General features: G+C 52.1%; 2 protein-coding genes across 7 annotated transcripts in view; both read left to right on the top strand.

Annotated features, from left to right (window-relative positions):
- The window catches only part of TBC1D2 (TBC1 domain family member 2), a 44,900-nt gene extending 43,861 nt beyond the window's left edge, over nt 1-1,039 (top strand). For 2 of the 4 annotated variants that reach the window (XM_019729209.2, XM_074330757.1), the window contains 2 exons: nt 82-203; nt 512-1,039. In XM_019729209.2, the coding sequence (XP_019584768.2) occupies nt 82-203; nt 512-731 (342 nt within the window). In that variant the 3' untranslated portion in view covers nt 732-1,039. The remainder of the gene's footprint in view (nt 1-81; nt 204-511) is intronic. The other 2 variants (XM_019729208.2, XM_019729210.2) reach the window with 1 other exon arrangement.
- Nucleotides 1,040-5,708: 4,669 nt separating this feature from the next.
- The window catches only part of CORO2A (coronin 2A), a 48,884-nt gene continuing 34,389 nt past the window's right edge, over nt 5,709-20,203 (top strand). Inside the window, exon 1 of one of the 3 annotated variants that reach the window (XM_019729206.2) lies at nt 5,709-5,857. The gene's annotated coding sequence lies outside the window, so the exon portion shown is untranslated. Of the gene's footprint in view, nt 5,858-5,929; nt 6,093-20,203 lie in introns of those variants that run through there. The other 2 variants (XM_019729207.2, XM_019729205.2) reach the window with 2 other exon arrangements.

Here is a 20,203-nt window from a genome sequence, read left to right as displayed (position 1 = left end):
CAAGGACTCCACACTGCCTGGTGTGTGGGTTCTCCCTCTGGGGATTGCCTGCCCCACCTGAGCCCCCACTTTGCCCCCCAGGTGGTGTTTCGCTATGCCTTGGCCATTTTCAAGTACAACGAGGAAGAGATCCTGAGGCTGCGAGACAGCCTGGAGATCTACCAGTACTTGCGTTTCTTCACCAAGACCATTTGCAACAACCGGTGAGAACCCATGCGTGCCCCCTCCACCACTCCCATCACCCACACACCTGCTCATGTGTCCCCCCCTCCCGGAAGCCTTCCCTGACTAACCTTTCCTTAGTGGCTTAGAGCTCCCGTAACCAGCCCTAAACTTCCTCCTGTCTCAATACATGTGACTCGGGTGGAAACTGTCTTCTTTTTCAACATTTCGTCCCTGGAAGGTGAGCTTGCTGAGGGCGGGGCCAGGGACTTCGGCCACATGGGTGGAATGAGCACAGGCGTTCCTGGGGAGGGGCCACCGCTCTGGGCTGACTGTGCTCTCCCCCCAGGAAGCTGATGGTCATCGCCTTCCATGACATGAACCCCTTTCCTATGAAACAGCTGTGGCAGCTGCGGGCAGTCTACCGGGAGCGGCTGGAGGCTGAGCTGCGGGAGCTGGAGCAGTTCAAGGCCCAGTACTTGGAGACCCGGGCGTCTGTGGCCCCCGTGTTGCCTGAGGGCTGCACCAGCGAGGATGAAGGGGAAGGGGCAGGGGAGGGGGAGTCCTGACGTGGCCCCAAAGCCCTTGTTCACCCTCGACTGCCAGGCCTGCAGGACAAGGACCGTGGAACAGTGCTGCTGCCTCTGAGCCCTGGCACCATGTGACCCTGGGCAAGCGCCCTCCCGTCTGGGCCTGAACATTGTCCCGGTGACGCCACTGGCTGGGTTTTCTGCTGAGCACAGATCCAGGGATGCTTCCCCTTTCTCGCTTCCTCCTCAGAAGTGAGCGCGCAGACAAGCAAAAGTGCTGTCTTTAGAGGGAGCCTGGAACATGCTCTGAGTTTATCTTTATAAAACACTGTACATATAGGAACTAGTTCACAGGCTTTGGAACTCACAAGGTTCTCAGTAATCATCTGCTCCCAGGTGAGCCCAGGGTTCCAGGGCGTCCGACCGCTAGGGCCCTCCCGCCCTGGGACATCCCTGGCTGCAGTTTCTGTGGGCGTCTCTGCAGGGCCAGGCCCCCTCCTGGTTCCCTGAGGAGCCGGAACCCTGTGCATTCAGGGCTTCTGTCTTTTCTGGGCCTCTTCGATGCTGGGTGGGCCAGGATTCCAGGCCCAGCTCCTGTCTACTGACAGACCTGTTCCCTGAGCCTTGCACCTGTGCTCACAGCCCATTGGGGTGGGGGTGGGGTTCCCAAGGACAGCCCCTGCCCACTACCAAGAGGAACCTGGTGTGGAGTTGCACAGAGAGCCTTCTGACTGCCCACCACCAACTTCGCAGTCTGGGACGAGAGTCACCTCCTCTCTGATGGTGATTGGAGAGTGAGGAAAAGGCAGTGCGAGGGTCAGGGCTGCAGCCTGTCGCCAAGTCAGAGCAGGCTCTTAAGCACCCACTGTGCAGGAACTCAGTTTCAGTTCTGGGCTCTTCCAGCCCCTTCCTCAGCAGACAGGCTCCTGCCATCCTCCTCCAGGCAGGGAGTCAAGGCTGCACAGTGGTTTTGGCTGCTCATTTCTCAGCAAACCTGTGACTGCCACAGTATAGCCTTGAGCTCAGCAATCTGGTATGAAGGACGGGGGGTGCGGGGGTTGTGATCTGAGGCTCCTGTGCAGGGCTGGGGAAGGAGACCATGCCTGTCCCTGGAAACCAGGGACAGGCCCTCTGTCACTCACAGGTGTGAACTTGGCACACCAGGCACCCAGTTCCCCTACACTGCGCCCCTCCACAACCCTGGGGAGGGGACGCTCAGCGTTCCTTTTGTCCCACATTCCCACGGGCTACTGGCTGGCCCAAGGGCACCAGGTTTCCTGTGAATGCCCCACACTGGAGCTTGACAACCTTTCTCATTTTTGCTAAACTTTTTCATCTGCCGAGGCCCTTTCACCACCAAACAGTATGTGTGAAGCATGATGGTGGTATGAGAGCGGACTGGGGGAAGTTCTGGCTGCTCCCCCAACAGGCTGTTACCGTAAGGGCCACCACAGGGGAGAGGAGATGACACCAGTGCTGAGCCGGTGCCAGGCACAGTGAAAGGCAGTGAGCAGCCTTTTTATGAAGCAAACATCACCAGGAGAGCCCTGCAGCCTACGAAAGGCCCAAGGCTGCAGGAGACCCAGCTGGTCCCTCGGATTCCAGCCTTGGAAAACACAGTGCCACCTCAGCCAAAAATAAAACTCCCAGATGAGACAAGAGCAATGGCACCGTCCCCTCTTTCCTCCTTACCCATTCCCCACCTTTCTCCTTCCTCTTCCCCTCCAACCGCTGCCCCATTCTCAGCTCCGTTCTTCCTTTCTCCTCTGCCCCCTCATCTTCGCCTTTTGCATCCTCTGCACGTTTCTTCACTCCCCGCCGCCCCCATTTCTTATTCCTGCCACACACGTCAGAGGAGAAGCTCTGCCCAGAGCTGGGTGCCTACACTCTTCACTCGCCCCCTGGAGGAAGTGGGGCTGCTTTGCAGGTGGCCCAGCACTGCGTAACCTGCTTCCTATGTGGCTGCACCCTACAATCGCCTGAGCAGCCTTTTAAAAGGACTGGTTCTGGGCCCCTCTCAAAGCCTGTTGTGGGGTGTGGGCATTCTGCTACACTGAAAGGTTTGGGGACCACAGGACAGTGAGGACTGACTGATGGGGCCTCCTCTGGCCCTGAAGAGGGGAGCCAGAGCCAGAGGCAGGAATGAGAACTGCCTGTCCTAGAGCACCAGCCCACTACAGGCCAAGCTCAGTTTACAGGTAAAGAGGAAAAGGCTCAGAGAGGTTAACTTGCCCCAACTCACACAGCCTCTGAGAGGTTAAGCCATACTCAAGCTTAGAGGCCCTAACTGCAAAACCAGGGAGGGCTCCCCCCAGCTCACCTCCCCTTGTCTGGAACCTAGAAAATCTCCCCCAAGGGCCCAGGGGAAAGGGCAGGCCTGGCCCATGGCCTGAGTGGTTGTAGCGTCTGTGAGGAGAGCTCCAGGCAAAGGGAAACGGGAGGAATGTAGCAGGGACAGGTGGGGGGAGGGAGTCACACACCAGAAGGTCTGGGGCTGCTGCTTGCTGCTCCTAGGGAAACTGCCCACCCTCCCCCTGCTCTTCCTGAAGGGTGTTTGGGGCCTATGCCTGGTGTCAGGTTCCGGGCCCTGCACCACAGCTGTCGCCCCCATCCCCAGGGGCCGCTGCTTTCCAGAGCTGGAGGATCTGATCTCTCACAGCCCCCCTTCTTACCCCAGGGGATGGGACCTCTTGCTCAGAGCATCTCTCTGCAGACACTAGGCCCCCAGCAAGCTGAGGTTCACACTCCATTCTACAGGGGAGGGGGAAGGAGTTACCCAGGGGGAAAATTTCCAAGAATAAAGGAACTCCTCAAAGGAGGAGGAAGGGCCTGGAGGACACTTTGGGAGACCCCTCACCCCCCAAGGTGGGAGGGGTACACTCACTTGTACAGACTGTGTTCAGGGCTACTTTCCCCCACACTCAGAACCTTACCTCTCAGTTGCTGCTACCCCTATTCTTTCTCAGCTCACTCTCCCATGGGCACAGGGCCATATTGTACAGAAAGCTCCAGTTGGGCAGGTAGATGGAGATTCTCTCTCTCTCTCTCTCTCACACACACACACACACACACACACATTCTGGTCCCCCACAAGGCACCCACACAGTAGATTAAACAAAGCTGGGCTATGTTGACACCTGGGAAAGGAAAGTGTCGGTCCCGGCCCATCCCAATCAGCAGTAAGGCCCAGTAGAAGGTACTGGCGGGTGGCCCCAACTTAGGGACCAGACCTATTATGTGGTTTTCTAGTTGAGGGCCCCTATGCAAGTCATCACCACTCTGGCCTCAGTTTCCCCATGTGTGCAGTGCAGAGAATGGTCAGGGAGTAGCCTTCCTCACATGGACCGAGGTTAGGGGGAGAGAGGGGGCAGCAAAATGAGGACCCCACACACACACACAAATACAGCATCTTCAGGAAGAGTCCCAAGTTGTGTCTATTACAGAGGCTTCCAATGGCCTCCCCTCTGTCCATCAGTCCATATGCCCATGGCCCCCAGAGATCCCTATTAAACCCGTCTCACCCCAAACACAGTCCCAGACACCTACCATCATGGCGCAGGGCAGGAAGATGCAGAATGGGAGGGCACACCCACAGGGCATCTGGGGAGGGGTGTTGGTGCCAATCCTGGAAGGAAGGGTGAGTCAGCTGAGATAGCAGGAAGAGAATTCCTGGCGGAACAGAGTGTCAGCAAAGACAGAGGTGTAAGGTGCAAGGGGGTGGGGGATACACCCAAGATACTGCCCACGCCCCAGGTGAATTAAGACATTCAGATGTCTTAGCCTTGGAAAGGTGCCCACCTGCTAGGTGTAATAAAAAACAAAGGCAATACTAAACCATAAGTACAAGGAACGCCCACAATGTTCTGATTTTCCATATGCTTTTTTGAAACATCAAATATCCAACTCATGCTGATACTGGAAGCATGCCTTCAGTCAGCCCACTGAGCAATCCAGCTCCAAGAAGTCTGGGTCAGGGCTGCAGAGTGGAGGCTTTGCAGCCCAGACTGAGGGGCTGGGCTTTGGGCAGTAGGCAGGGAGCCCATCCACTCTGGGCAGGGGAATGCCCCAGTGAATACTGAATCACAGGCTTTGGCCCTGGCTGTTCTAAGGTGATAATCAAGAGCCCCCAAGTACTTAGTGACTGTAAGCCTCAATTATTTCATCTGTAAAGTGGGGGTAATAATAGTGGCTAAGTAAAAGAGTTACTAGGATTAAATGAAATATCTGTAAAGTGATACATAGTATGCACTGTTATTCACACAACAAATATATATTGAGTGCCTACTATGTGCCAGGTAGTTCTAGGCCCTGGCACATTAAACACACCACTGTACAAAACAAAGCTCTTAGTTTGGAGTGGCTATAAGATTGGACTTGGTACACTTGAAACCTATGTAACTTTACTAACCATTGTCACCCCATTAAACTTCAATTTAAAAAAAAAAAATTGGGCTTGGGAGCCACACTGCCTAGGGTTGAATTATTAGCTCTGTGACCCTGAGTGAGGTACTTAACCTCCCTGTGCCTCAGCTTCCTTATGTGTAAAATGAGTAATAGTATAATCTCATAGGCTTGTGTGACGGTTGAGTGAGGTAACGCAGTCAAGGTGCCTAGAACAGGGCCTGGCTCAGTAAGTGTTAGGTAGTGGTGTTACTAAAAGGCGGGGCCTCCCCATCTCCCCCCCATTGCCTGGGATGCTCAGGACCCCAAGCCCGCGAGGCTGGGCAGTAGCGCCCCCTCCTGGCTACCGGGAGACGGAAGGGAGTCCTCCTGATACTCCAACGACCCTCCTTGCCCGTTTGCTCCGGTAGCGGGTTTGCCCAGAGCTTCTCTGTGGCAGGCTCTGTGTGCGCATTTTATTTACTGGGCGGGTAAATTCGATCGTCTCATCTAATTCTCAAGCAGCTCTCTGAGGCAGACACGGTTACTGTTTCCATTTCACCAAAGTGGAAAGGGAGGCTCCTGGGGGTCGAGTCCCTTGTCCTGTGTCACGCAGAGAGGGAGCGGTGGGACGAAAAGCCAGGCGGGTCTGACTGTCCCCAGCCTCACTCAGCCTAGTCGCTGGGAGCCCGCCCCAATCACTGCGGCGTGCGCGGACCGGTGTGCGCGCCTGTTCTGTGCCAGTGCGCGCGTCGGGAGACCAGCCCTCGGGGACCAGGAGCAGGGTAGGGGTGGATGGGGGAAGGAGGGGTGAATGGGGGAAGGAGGGGTGGCCCCTGCGGGGCGCGCGGGCGGGGCTTGTGCGGGCCCCTGCCCCGCCCACAGGCCCCGCCCGCCAGGCTGCGGGGGGAGGAGGCGGCGGCTCTGGGCGCCGGGACTCGGCGGGAGGCGAGGAGCGCGGAGCAGGAGCCGGAGCCGGACACCACCGCCGCCACCGCCACCTGCGCGGCCGTCATCAAGGTAGGGCGGCCCCGCGCCACGAGCCGTGCCTTCTCGGTCTGCGCGCTGTGTGCGTGCTGCGCCTCCTGGCTGTAGCACCCCAGGAGGGATGCTAGGGCAGGGCGCGCCGCGGGGGACCCAGCAGAGCGCGGAGGACCTGGCTTCTAGCCCCTACGCGTGACCTTGCACAAAGCACTGTTCTCCAGGCCTCAGTTTCCTCATCGGGATGGAGGGTGCAATGGTGGGCCCCTTCCTCGCTGGGCTGCGGGGAGGGGCCGCCCCAAGGTCCATGCTCCCGAGGGCAGGGGCCCGGATGGGCACAATCTGCACCGCCCACCCCTCCCGCATGCAGTAAGGGCCGCTCACCCTGGGTGTGGCGAGCCGGTCGCGACAGGCCCCCTTGTGGCCTGAGTGTCCCGCGGGACCCGTGTTGGGACTCTCCCCCTCTTAGCTGGGTGACCTGCTGGCCCTAGAAACAGGACAGGGGACATCTCCAGATCTCTATGGAGCCAGCTTGGGCATGCAGGGTGAGACCGTCAAAGTCTGCCCGCCAAGTCGGCCTCGCGTTCTGGAGCTGGGGGAGCCCTGAGGTGAAGGTGGTGGGGCCCTCAGCCTCAGACTTGCCTGGACCAGACCCATGCAGGCACCTGGATTTAGGGAATGGTACGGGAAGTCCCTTAAATTTCAGGTGCTGGCACCTAGCTCTGTGCCCCAGCAGGTGTGATAGGGCTGGCTCACGTCTATGTGTGGATCCCAGAGGCGACCCCAGTGCCAAAAGCACTGTGTCTGAGTGAGGGTGGGTCTGGAACAGAGCACATGTCTGAGGGACTATGGCTTCCTGCTCTCTGGATAAAGACCCCTGGCATATGGGCCAGCCCCTCAGTAACATTCCCTCTGGAAGGTCTTACTGCCCCATTGCACACCCCTTATGATGGGGATCTCACTAGCTGTAAACAGCTGGAATCCGCGGGCCCTGCTCTGGGCACACAGATATCTGACCCCTCCTCCCCCACCCAGAGGAGGTCCCATAAATCTCACCTCCAAGCTGAACAACCCCAGGCCCAGCACTGTTTCTCCTGCTAGAGCGTAAGGGAGCAAAGGCAGGATCGGGGAGCTTGGATGTCTGCCCCTGAGTGGGCAGTAATCAGCCTGGGGCTTGCTCAGAACCCCGGCATCAGGACCAGAATGTGTCCCTGTGCCTCCTGCACCTCCTGTGCACCTTTGGCTTAGCAGCTGCCTTGCAGGTCTCAAGTGAGAAGGAGCCAGAGGAGTCCTTCTCCTGTTGCCATGATTGAGAACAAAGTCTGGGCCCTCTGGTCTGTCATCCCCTTCATGACCTGCCCCTCTCCTGGGAGCTTTCTTACAGCCAAAAGAAAATAGGGGCCACCTGGGCAGGTGGTGAGCTCTGTGTCAACAGAGATATGCAAGCAGAGGCTAGACGAGCACTTGCTCAGGGTGAGCTACCTTTGACCACAAGTCTGGGATCCTAAGGGCTGAAGTAGACTGTCCATGACCTTGTCTTTTGGCCATGGTGGAGCTGCACAGAACTTGGAACTAGACCACAAATGAGTGTTATTATCCCCTCATAAAAGCAGACTAAGTATATGTGCTGTCACTCGAGCATAGCTCCGATGCACAGGCTTAAGTACTTCCTAAGTCTCCTGTCATCTCTACGTGTGTATTATCTGGGCCCTGTTTTTCTGCTCAGCTAGTCCAAGCCATTTTGGCCTGGTTTAGGGGCATGGCAGATTCTGGTAATTAAAAAGTCATCCCATGCTAATAATTTTAAAATGTGCCATGGAATTATGGAATGTCCAAGCTGAAAGGGATCTTAAGAAATCATCTCATCCAATCTCCTCATTTTATAGACAGGCATCCCCTGTCTCTAAAGGGAATGTGACTTGTCAAAGGTCATAGAGCAAACCAGCAACCAAGCCCAGGGATCCTGATTCTAAGACGTGTACGTGTGTGTGTGTGTGTTTGAAAACACATACCATATAGTAAATGAAAGTGGTCTGTATTTATTCCTATAAAAAATAAATTAAAAGAATAAACCTCTATGCTGGCAAGGCTGTAGTGATTCTCCAGTGGCATTTAACTTTGTAGTGCAACCTGGCATCTTGTGACAAAAGTCCACAAAAATTATCTTAACTGTCCTTTGCTCCTAGCCTTCTAACTTTGAGTACTTTCCCATAAGGAAGTGAGAGAGAGAGAATAGTGCTATTATTTATAAGACGTTGTCTTATAGTGAAGCAGCTCTTGGTGTTTTATCTGAGGATTAATAAACATTTCATGTGAAAATTACAGCTTAAAAAAACAGTGGCACTAAAGCATAGTAGTGTGACCCATAGTAGAAAGGCCCTGAGACTAAAGTCAGCAGACATAGATTCCAGGATGAACTCTTCCTCTGCCCCACTCTGTGACCTTAGGTGAATCCCTTCCCCTTTCTGTACCTCATTTTCCCCATCTGTGACATGGGGTAATTTCAGTGACTGCTGGATTTTTTTCAGTTCTGACAACCCATGTTCTAGACTTAGCAAACCTCTTTTAACTGAAGTCTTTATTGGAAGGAGCAGTGAACACAAAGATAACCAAAGAATGTTCTAGCCTCCCTCTACCATCACCAAATGAATCCCCTTAGAGGCAGGCAGCTAGCCTTTTTCCCCTGAAAAGAGACTTTGTTCAGCCTTTGACCTTTGTTATTTCCAAATGGCCAGAACCTGGATTATTTTAGAGCGTAGCATGTTTTTGTTTTTATTTTCTGTACCAAATGGAGACAGAGATTTTTTTTCAGGAGGACTGGAAAATAATTCAGCACGATCCTCTATTTATTATTTGAAGTCTACAGTCTGTGCCTTGCCTCCTTCAGACAGATAGGAGGTGCTTTGCAATTCCACCTAGTATGAAGGGCCAGGAGTACGTGACTTCATTTCTGTGGACAAAAACATATTGGGCACTTACTGTGTACTAGGCCTTGAGATGCTTCCTGGGGGCCTGCAGGCTGCCATGGGAAACATATTAGGTTAAATTATGTGAAATGGCCAATATCTGGCTGCTTTTGACTTACAAGAAATGGCAATTTCATTTGACTGAGCCTAAATGGAAAAAGATAATTAAAAAGCAGTGTGTTCCTTACGATAATTGAGAGATTGGCAGGGTGTGGTGGGGGCTAGGAAACTGTGATTGTGAGATTAGAGAAGTCAAGGAAAAAGGTCGTGGGAGCCTCACCTTGAAAATTTAATAATTGAGAATTTAAAAATAATAATAATAGCTAACATTTATTGAGTACTTACCACCTGCCTTATTCTGTCCTAAGTGCTTTACGTTGTTCATTTAGTCACTCAAACACTCACTTATTAAGCACCTACATTGTGCTAGGTATTTTGAGGGGGAAGGTCTTGACAGTGAAAAAAAAAATAGACCAAAAAATCTGCCATAAAGGAGCTTACAATCTAATAGGGAAAAAAGGTGAACAATAAGTAAAATAGATGGTGATAACTGAAATGGAGCAAATAAATAGGAGTATGTTTCTGCTGTGTGGGGGGGATGGAAGGGAGGGGGTTGCAGTTTTAAATAAGGGGGTCGGAGAATCATTGAGAAGGTGACTTTGGGCAAAGGCTTGAAGGAGGTGAACAAGTGAGCTGGGCTGATTTCTGGGGAAAGAGCCATCTGGGTGGAGGGAAGAGCCGTGCTAAAGCCCTGAGGTAGGACCAGGCCTGGCAAGTTCAAGAAGAGCAGGCTAGGACAGAGTGACGACGGGAAAGGGAAGAGGAGACAGGTGAGAGAGGCCATGAGTCAGATTGTATACACCGCCCAGCCAACATGGAATCCTTTAAGTGTGTGAGGGAGATACGATTTTTGTTCCTCATTTTCAGTTAAGAAAACAAAAAGGTACAGAGAGGTGAAGTAACTTGCTGAAACAACGTCTTACTTAGGAGCTAAGACTTTTAGTCCAGGGCAGTGGGGAGCCATGAAAGGCTTTTGAACAGGGCAGGGGCATAGCCAGATTTGAATGTTGGTGTGTTTCCTCTGGCATACAGAGAGAAAGAAGGTTGTGGAAGTAGTCCAGGCCTGGGGTGATGAGGTTGGACCCAGGCAGTGAACATGGGGACCGAGGATGGAGGGAGCTTGGTGCTGGGACGAGGTGGGAGGTCCAGTCCAGGTGAGCAGGTAGAGGAAGAGAAAGCCAGGCTGGTCTTGGGCTTATTGATTTAGCAAACAATAGCACTTCTTACCCTCCAGGCACCATCTAAAGCATACATTAACTCATTCAATCCTCAAAACAACCTACAGGATAGATATTACTATTATTCCCATTTTTTACAATGGTTTTATTATATTGTATACAAATTATATCTCAATAAAATTAATTTACAAAGAAAGCACATTTGTTCTTTCTATTACAAATACTTGATCATGGAGAATTTAGAAAAAGACAGGAAAACGGAAAATAAATTACCCACATCTTCTCGTTTCATCTCAGATAATCAGTGGAAGTATTTTGGTGTATTTACGTTCAGTCTTTTTCCTACTGTTATTCCCATTTGGCTTAGAGAGGTTGGGCTGCTTGCTCAGGGTCAAACATTGGAACCCACGTCATCTGGCTCCAGTGTCCAGGGTCTTAATCACTGTGCTATGCTGCCCGTAGGCAAACCCTACAATGTCAGAGTTGGTGTGTTCCAGTGAGACACCCCACTTCCACACCCCCACCTTCCTCTCACCCCACCTCTGGTATCATTTCACAGATAGGGAAAGGGAGGCCTGGTGAAAGGCAGGGCCTTGCTCAGCATCTCAGCCAGCTGGGAGCAGATAGGTGAGGTCTCATTCTAGTAAGAACCAGGGCGCTGAGAACTTGGGCAGGGTTGATGGGACAGCTGCTTCCAGCCTGGCCTTGAGCCCGGAGCTTGCAGGGAGCTGGCAAGAGGCGTGACCCTGCCCATAGGGGTTGCTGGGGACTGCCAGGGCCCGCCTGTGCTCCCTGGGCCCGAGCCTCATCCTCCAGCCGGCCCTGGGTGGGAGGTGACTGGGTGATGGGGAGGGAGAGTGTGGGGCCTTGCCAAGCCTGCGGACCCCCTGGGAGTTGTCTCTTGTACTCTGACTGTGCATTTGTAGCTGGCTCTCATGCCGACACACTCTTGGGGCTGCCTACTGCCAGGGATGCAGCCCTGGCTTCCAGTCCCAGCTCAGCCACTGGGTGAGCCTTGGGCCAGGTCTTTCCCTCCCCACCTGCAGAGTGGCATCATAGTGGTGCCAACCGCAGGATGAAGTGCAATGGAATGGAAAGTGCTGGCACAGGGCTCCCTGGAGGAGGTGATGCCTGACCCAATTGTTAGTGCGATTTTGAGTTGGCCAGACTCTGAAAGGGAGGAAAGCAGGAGGGTCATTTGGTAACTCACCCCATCTCTCTGAGCCTCAGTCTCTTCATCTATAAAATGGAGATAATACCTACCTGCTTAGCCTAATGTATAGGGTTGCTATGAGGCTCAAAATTGGATAAAGATTATGGAAGCACTTTATAAGCTATAAAATGCCAGGCACCTGTTCGTTGTTTATTGTGATGCCTGGAGCCCCTGGGGGTTAGGGAAATACCTGGCCAGCATCTGGGTCTGGGAGATCATCCGGTCTGTTTTGAAAGGCCTATAATCAAATCCAGCAGGAACAGACAGCTGCCATTCATCTCCCACCGCTTGATTTAAGAGCGTGAGAGTTTTTCTGAGCCAGGGTGTGGCTTTGCTTAGAGGGGTTTCTGAAGGCAGCCACGACCCTATCTCAGCCCTGCCGTGAGGAAGGGAGAACAAGTGCCCGCAGAAACCCATCAGGCCTTGAGCGCTGCATCCTGGTGGAAGCTGGATGCTTTGGTCATGTCTCCGGGACCTGACTGAGGGGTGTCTATAAGGATTTGCCAGGAGAAGGGATGGAGGACGGAACACCGTGAGGTCACTGAGAAGAAACAGAAGTGTAGGGAGGTCTCCAATGTCATGTTAACTAGAAAAGCAAGGAAGAGAGCAGTATGTGTGCAATGAGCCTGTTTTGGTTTGAATATGGGAAAAGAATAGATCTACATACATGTAAATATAGAATAATATCCAGACACATCAAACTGGTTATCATTAGATGGCAGGATTTTATTTTCTTTTGTCTTCTATATTTTGAAATTTATCTACGCGATAGACATTTTATTTCTATAAAAATTTGACTGTATGTAATATACGTTACAATATAATAATAATGCAAAGATAGTATAATAATGCAAAAGATAGTACAAAAATCCGGCCAGTCTGACTCACCAGGCTGGAGGGTTTAAGGAGGTACCCGTGGCCCTAGGACTTAGGTGAGGTCCGCATGACGTCCCCAGTACTGGCCTTCCAGAACACTTGACAGCAGAGTCCAGGGGCAGCTTGACCAAGGAGCCACACTGGAGGAGAGGTCTCTGGGTGGGTGGCAGGATTCTCTTCTCGGGACAAAGACTGAGGGTTTTCCATGGTTGCAGGCGTAGTCAGCATTGTGATCAGCCTGCCCCCAGAGCCGGGGACCGCAGGCTACATCAGCTGGGGCAAAAGGTCAGAGCCAGAAAGGTGAGGGTCCTGCTGGAGTTCCAGCCACCCCATGGGTGGGACTAGGACAGGGGGAAAGATCCAGAGGCCGCCAGGCTACAGAAGGGCTTGTGCCTTCAGGTTCCCTGATGCTTTAGGGTTCCGTCTCATCATACCAGACCCCAGCAGGTCCTGTTCCCTCAGCGATGCATGACTCTCAGAGACCTTCCTGCCTCTTTGCAAAGGAAGTAAAGAAGCTAAGGTGCTGCTGTATTTCACTGAATTCTGGGCACCATCTACTGAGAGAGGTGCCATTATGTTATCATCCACTATGAAAGAAAAAAAGGCAGACAAACTCTGATTATGAGTTACATCCTAGTTTCAAAGATGTTAAAATGTTAAAAACTGTGTTTTGAAATCAATTAGATGTAACACATGACAGGCCCCACACAAGACTAGACCTTTAATGTACATTCACTCATTTAATTCTTACAGCAACCTCACAACTAGATATTCTTGTCCTCTTTGTACAGATAAGGAAACAGGGGCCCAGAGAGGTTAAGTGATTTTTGCAAGGTCACACAGCCAGCAAGAGGTAAAGCTGAGATTTCAACCCTACTCTAATTAGATTCCACTACTTTTTCCTGATCCAGCCCCACAAAGAAAAGGCTCCTGAGTTCTGGCCCTTGGGAAGAAGAAAATGTTCATACTGCAGAGTACACGTATGCCAGTTCAGAAATGCCCCAGTGGACTGGTCATTAAGGGCCCAGTGCTATGAGTAATGGAGGAGGTCTGGAGGAGGGCTGGGAGATAATGGACAGGAAGGAGCTTTGAGAGCTTATTGGCTGGGTCGTTAGCCTCGTCGTTGTATGACCATTACCAGGAGTGGGCTGGCCTGTGGCCGACCCTGGAGAGACTTCAGAGACCTGCCCCACACGGGTTATCCTAGAACCTTGCCCAGACTAGCCCATTCATTCATTCCTTAAAGTTACTTTTCCGTTTAATTTTTTGAATGGGACTTTTGTTCATACACTGATCACTTTCTGAATGTGAAACACAGCTCAGTGCTAGGGATATAGAGCAGAGCAAAACATATACAGGCACTGCCCTTGTGGGCTTACAGACTGAAGGAGAGATGGGCAGTAATCCTAGAGTCCCACAAAACCTGAGGCAGGTGTCTGAAGGAGAAGACGGCATGACAGCGTGCAGAGTAAGATGCCTCATGCAGGGTCACTGAAGAAGGCTGTTCTAAGGGAAGGACTTCCGAGCTGAGATCTGAAAGGTGAGTAGAGAATAGCTAGGTGAGAGTGGGGAGGAGAGCATGTTGAACAAGAGAAACAGCCTATTCAAAGGCCCTGAGTCTGGAGGAAATGAGCATTTGAAGAATTAAAAGAAAGGTGAAGCTGGAGAGGTGGAAGGGGCCAGAGCCTTTGCGCCTGGAGCAGTGGCCAGGGAGTAGCATGGTCAGAATTGCATCTTTTGAAAAGATCTGGGGCAAGATGGTTGGTGGTGAGACTACATAAGCGTCTGCGTGAGGGTGGATGGTAGCAGTGGGAATGGAGACCAGTGGGGTGAGATTAGGATGGATTGGCGGTGGGTACACGGAGAGGGAGGCCTCATGGGCGCCCCCTGGCATGTGGCTTGCGTGTCAGTGCCTTTCACAAGGACTGACTTGCAGAAAGAGGGATGCTGGGGGCAGACAAACTAGTAGGAAAGAAAGGCTTTTGTTCCGTTGCTCCCTCCGCCCTCATCTTGTTTGGGTCCATTTTTTCCCCAGCAGTGCTTAGTTATCCTGGTTCATCTAGCATTGGGGTTTTGCTCTTTGATGTGGAAAAAACGAGCAGGGCGAAAGATTTTAGGGTGTTGGTAAGACTGAGGTGATGGACCATGGAGCTGGTAGGAGGAAAGAGTGAAGAGAGAAGGGGGCAGACAGGTGGGGAGAAGGTAGAGAGAGCCAGTGATGGAAGTTCTTATGGTGAAGACGGGCGGCAGGGGAGGGCTGGCCCGCTGGCCCAGGTGACCGGAACAAGAAAGGAGCGTCACGCATGTGGGTGGCGCGTGGTCCAGACACCATCCCTGGAGGTGGCCTTTCGGAAAAGCTGGAACCAAGTTTGGCAGTGGAGTTGAGGCGGCACTGAATGGGTTATGATGTCTTAGAGAGGGGCCACTGGTCCAGGACTTGCTCCTTGGACCTGAACCTGTTTTCATTGATCCATCAGAGGTGGTGACAAAGGGCTGGTCACAGCTGGCAGGAAGCTGGAGGTGAGGAGGGTAAGATCAGCAATCGGGTGCTAGAATGAGTGACTTTAGAAGCAGGTGGAACCTTTTCACCTGATGACGAGGTGTAGGGTACAGCCACGAGAAGGGATGGCCAAGGTCAAGGAAAGGAGGCTATTTGAAGATGAGATGGTCCTTGTACAGAGGGAAAATGAGGTTGGAAAGGCCGTGGGACTTGTCTGAGGTCACACAGCTAGGAAGTGGCTCTCCTGACATGGTTTACTGTGCTGTGAGTTCCAGATTTCAGAGGGTGGCTCCTTTCCTGAATCTGCCTTTGGAGATGAGACCCTGATGCTGCTGAGTCCACAGCCTGGGCTGGGAGTCAGCAGGTCTGGGAGGGGAGTCAGGACCAGCTGGAGGATGGACCGGAATGCCTGTGGGAAGACTTCCTGGAAGAGGGAGCAGCTTAGCTGAGCCTTGTGGGAGTTGGACATACAGAGTGGTGGGAGGGAGTTATTGGCAAAGGAACAGCACGAGCAAGGGGCCAAAGACAGGAAGCCTATGAGCCTATTTGGGAGACAGCACACACAGTTGGCTTTGGCTCAGTCTAAAGGGAATAGTATCAGATACTGGCCAGATACCTGTGGTAGGGAGGTGGGAGCAGCCTGCCCTGGCAGGAGGAGCATTTTATCACTGACATTGTTTAGAGTTGCAGGCCCATCATCACAATAAAAAGTCAGACTTTTAGTTGATTATTTGTAAGGTCTCTAAAGAAAATGCACCCCCTTATTTTCTGCAACCAGGCTGACTGGTCACCTCCCTACTGCTCTTGTCAGCCCCCACTTGTCCTTCCTAGAGGGGTGGGGGGAATAGAGAGGTAGAGACAGGAGCAGGATTTCAGGCCTGTGCCTCAGAAAACCCAGGACCCATGTCCACAGCTGCCCGCCACCATGCCAGGCATGGGCTGGCACACCCTAGGGGCCACTGGGCTGCAGGGACTCCAAGTCCTGAAGTGTCCCTGGCTGTCCTTAGCAGTCAGAGGCAGAATCCTTGGGCACGCAGATCTTTCCCTGCTAAACTGAACCTGCCAGATTGTAAGGACAGTAGTAATGCCCCTGTGGAATTATTTCCCAGCCCACAGATGTTTACGGGACCTCATGGGCACTCAGACAACACTCCAAGTCCTGGATTGGATTAGACCCATTGCACAGATAAGGAAACTGAGGCTTTAGAGTGAAGCAGAGTAACTCCTAGAACTGTGACCTGCTGATGGTGTCACATCCCGCATCACGATAGCACTTATAACTGCTGCTGGGATGCACATCTCCCTGCCACCCACAGCCACCCTCAGAGCCAGCGGGTGAGCTCAGAGAGGAGGCAGCCCCAGAGAGCTGAGAGGTGCAGGGACCTGTCTAGGTGCAGGAAGGGGCTGAACTGTGACCAGGAAATGGTGGCAGCAAGTTTTAGCATCAAGAACTAGAGATGCATTTTCTCTGGGATCTGCCACTGACCAGCCAGGTGACCTTAGACAAGTCGTATCCCTTCCCAGGTCCTGTTTCCTTACCTGCAAACTGAGGAGGTTAGACTGGATGATCTCTACCATCCCTTGCAGCCTGAAAATCCTCTCTGAGAGTCTCCCTATCTTCTGTTCCGGTGGCTTCCAAAGTGAGTTATGCAAGACGCTCATTGAGGTGCTGGAAAAATATTATCTAAACAGGAAAATAATTTTAAAATGTTTGGGTCCCACTGCTCTAACCTCCGGTCTTTTCTATATTGCTGCCACTACTGACACACCACTGCATTTGTGATCAAACTTTGTTTGAATGGGGTGTGATTTCTCCATGTTCTGCCCATTCCCAGGGCAGAGACCCATAGCTACCTCTGGGTCCACAGCATAGGAGTCTGTCTCCAACTGGGACTTGGAAAATGTGGGCGGAGTTGATGAGTGCCTGTTTACCCTCCCATCGCAGGCACTGCTGGTGCTCTGCTGGCCTTTTTAGTAGCAAAGATTTGCGGTCTGTTTTCTCTCCTGATCCCTACGAGCCCCATCTTTCCCAGCCTAAACCACACTCTGGAGAAATGCCTCCCACCTTTCAAAGATCTGAGCCCCAGGAGGGCCCAGGTAAGGGGAGTGACCCCTGGCCTCACAGTTGGAAGGCCTTTCTTCCCCAGCCATCCTTGGAATTTGTCCCTCTCAGAATGGCAACACAGATAAGGAACAAAATATTTGGTACCGTATCCAGGCACAGGATCAAAGGAAACTTTGTTCTATGTCTTGGAGGACTTTCCTGGGTTGGGGGGCCAGAAACCTGGATCCCATTCTTGGACCTGTCCTGTGTGGGTGGCCTTGGGTATGCTGACTCAGTTTCCCCTCCTGTACCCCATGAACTCTCACTGTCTGGCCAGCGCTACTATTCTGAGATGTGAAGTCTGGTATCTTTTGGGGTTCTCCTGAGTGGTTCTCAGGCTCCATTTAGAGGGTTTGAGGATGGTCTGGGCTCCAAACTTGGTGTGAGATGGAGACAGTTTGGAGCATTATGGGGAGGCAACCAAAATGGGGAGGAGATGGAAAACTGAGTCATGCAAGAAATTCCCCAAGCTGGAGTGGAGCCATCCCAGGGGCACATCGTCAGGGGCCTCTGATCTCTGAAGGGCTGTTGTGGGGTAACAGATATGGTTGGTGGGACTCCAGGGATGGAGACATAGCAGTGGGGAAATTTCAGATTTCTGCTCAGTTGGAAGAGGAAGTTGGGCTCTTCTGCCCCCGGAAGGGGCGAGCTTACTATCACCAACAGTACCAGCCGAGACCCTCTGACTTTTCAGATGGAATTGTGTGGAAAGGAGGGCAGAGAGCCGGGCTGGATGCCCGTCTGGGTTCCTGAGCCTGGGCAGTCCTGCGATATTGTATCTGTTCTTGCCTCTACGGTAATAAGATCATTTGGGGGTAGGAGTTAGTGGGTCTGGCTAAGAATTAGATTAAATAAGAATTAGAGCTTTAGATTCTAAATCAGCACGGATGTGGCAGGGGAAGGGTACAAGGTTTTCTCTGTTTCTATCCAGTTAAGGGGCTTTTGGTGCCTGCCAGCAAAAATGACCCCCCACCCCCAGCCCGAGTCTTTAGATCTTTAGGTATTGCCACTTTTGAGTAGAAAGAAAGGAACACGGACACTTTGTGTTTCTGGTTTAACCTGTAAGCTCTGTTCAAAGTTCTTATTCATTTTTGCTAAACGTTCATTTAAATCCATTAATACAGGTAAATAGCTTAGCAAAGGGGCTACTCAGTGAGTGATCAATAGAAGTTACCATTATACTTATTTTGAATTTATCTTGCATTTGTCATACGCCAGGCAGTGTTCTAAGTGCTTGTGAGATATGAACTCATTTACTATTACCATCCCATTTTACAGATGAGAAAACCTGAGACCTAGAGAGGTTGACTAAACTGTCCAAGATCTTCTGGCTGGTGTGTGGTGGGGCTAATGTTTGAGCCCAGCAGCCAGGCCCCCGACCATGTCTGTAACCACTGCCGTGCTGCCTCTCGATGTGGTCATAGCATGTAACAAAGAAACAAAGCACCTCTGCCTCCATTCTCCCTTCAGAGCCTAAAGCTTCAGGGGGATGACAGGCAGGGATGCACAGTCCCATTTTATGGATGGCACAGTGGGGCCCAGAAAGGGACAATGATTTGAGCAGGGACACACAGTAAATGAAGGCAGAGCAGATCCCTGGTCTCAGAATATCTGTGCACCTTCTGTCTACAGAGTAGGGCTCCCAGCTAAAGCCCAGTGGGTTAACATGCTTGTTATTTTGGGCACTGCTTCCTCAAAGGGCCCTTCTTTCGTGAGGGGGAGCTGGAACCAGCTCCACAGAGGGATAACAAGCCAGAGGGAAGTCGATGGGAAGAGCCACCCCTCTGCCTGGGGAAGGTCATTGAGGCCGTCACAGTCCTGAAGGCCCTGCAGGGTCGTGAGGGTTCTCAGCCCACAGGGCCCCTTCCGCCAGAGGCCGAGGCAGAGAAGGCTCCGACTAGCCAGGAGTGAAAGGGTGAGCATTTGGGGGGCACCGACCTTCCCCTCCACCCCCTATCCTAGGGGTCCTGGAACCAATTCCCCATGGACACCGAGGGACTACTGAAGTTTTGGGGGAGCCTAAAGTTATATGTGGATTTTCAACTGCGTGGGTATTGGTGCCCCTAGGCCCCCCATTTTTCAAGGGTCAACTGTGCAGTTAGTTCAGTGGCAGGAGGTACATTCACGGTGTTGTGCAACCATCACCACCATGATTTTTACATTTCGATTTCACAGTAACCTACTCTATTCTTTAATGGTTTTGCTTACATGTATTGATGAAGAGTGTGTGTTCAATGCTAAAACATCATGCTTGACAAAAAGCACCTGACGGAGGAGCTTCCCCGTGCCACGCACCGCTTTACGGCGTTTTAAATGAATCAACTCGCCGAATCCTCACAACGCCCCTCTAAGTTGCGTTCTGTTATTGACCCCAGTTTACAGATGAGGGGACTGAGGCACAGAGAGGTTTAGTATCTTTCCCCAAATCCCTCGCTGACTCTGCTGAGCTCACTAGTTGCTCCCAGTTTTTGAGGACTCACTGTGTGCCCGGGCTAAATGCTCGCTGTGCAGCCTTTGCCCCGTCTCACAACAACCCAGCCAGAGAAGGTGCCCATGTGGTACTGAGACTTAAGAGAAGGTGACTCTGGGTTTGCAGCTGGGTCCCTGACTCTGAAGCCCATCTCTTGATCACCTGCCCTGGTACCTGCTATTCAGATGGTGAGGCTCTCATGGGAACACCTGCCCCGTTCTTGAGGGCTGAGCCCACATTTATATGTGAAGAAGAATATTTGAGAGACAGAAAGGCAAGGTTCATAGCCCTAAGTGAGCCAAGGTAGGAAGCGGTGGGGAGCCTTCGGAGGACAGGTTCCTGCTGCCTCCTAGTTCCGTAACTTCAGGAAAGTGACTCCACTGCTCTGAGCTGAGCACAGCTTGCTGCGTCCATGAAATGGGGCTAATTCCCCCCACTCCAAGGTGGATGTGAGGAGTAAATTGAACAGTGGCCAGGAAGGACTCTGTATATGATAGAGCGCTGGTTCTCAAAGAGTGGTCCCTGGACCAGCTGCCTCATCGTCACCTGGGAACTTGCTAGAAATGCAGATTCTCAGGCTCCACCCCCGACTTGCTGAATCAGAAACTCTAGGGTGGGCCCAGTAATCTGGGTGTTAATCAGCCTTCGGGGTGACTGATGCACTCTCAAGTTAGAGACCCACTGTTGGAAAGCTTCATGCAAAATGTGAAGGCGATCCTTTCACCAGTCCTAGCAGAGTCAGTCTTGGGGAGGAAGTGCCTCTTCAGCCTGGGGCACTCTGCA

This window comes from Rhinolophus sinicus, linkage group LG04, assembly GCF_036562045.2.
Source record: "Rhinolophus sinicus isolate RSC01 linkage group LG04, ASM3656204v1, whole genome shotgun sequence".
NCBI classification, from domain to species: Eukaryota; Metazoa; Chordata; class Mammalia; order Chiroptera; family Rhinolophidae; genus Rhinolophus; species Rhinolophus sinicus.
The sequence above is the reverse complement of the archived record's forward strand: the minus strand, read 5'-3'. Positions and strand labels throughout refer to the sequence as shown.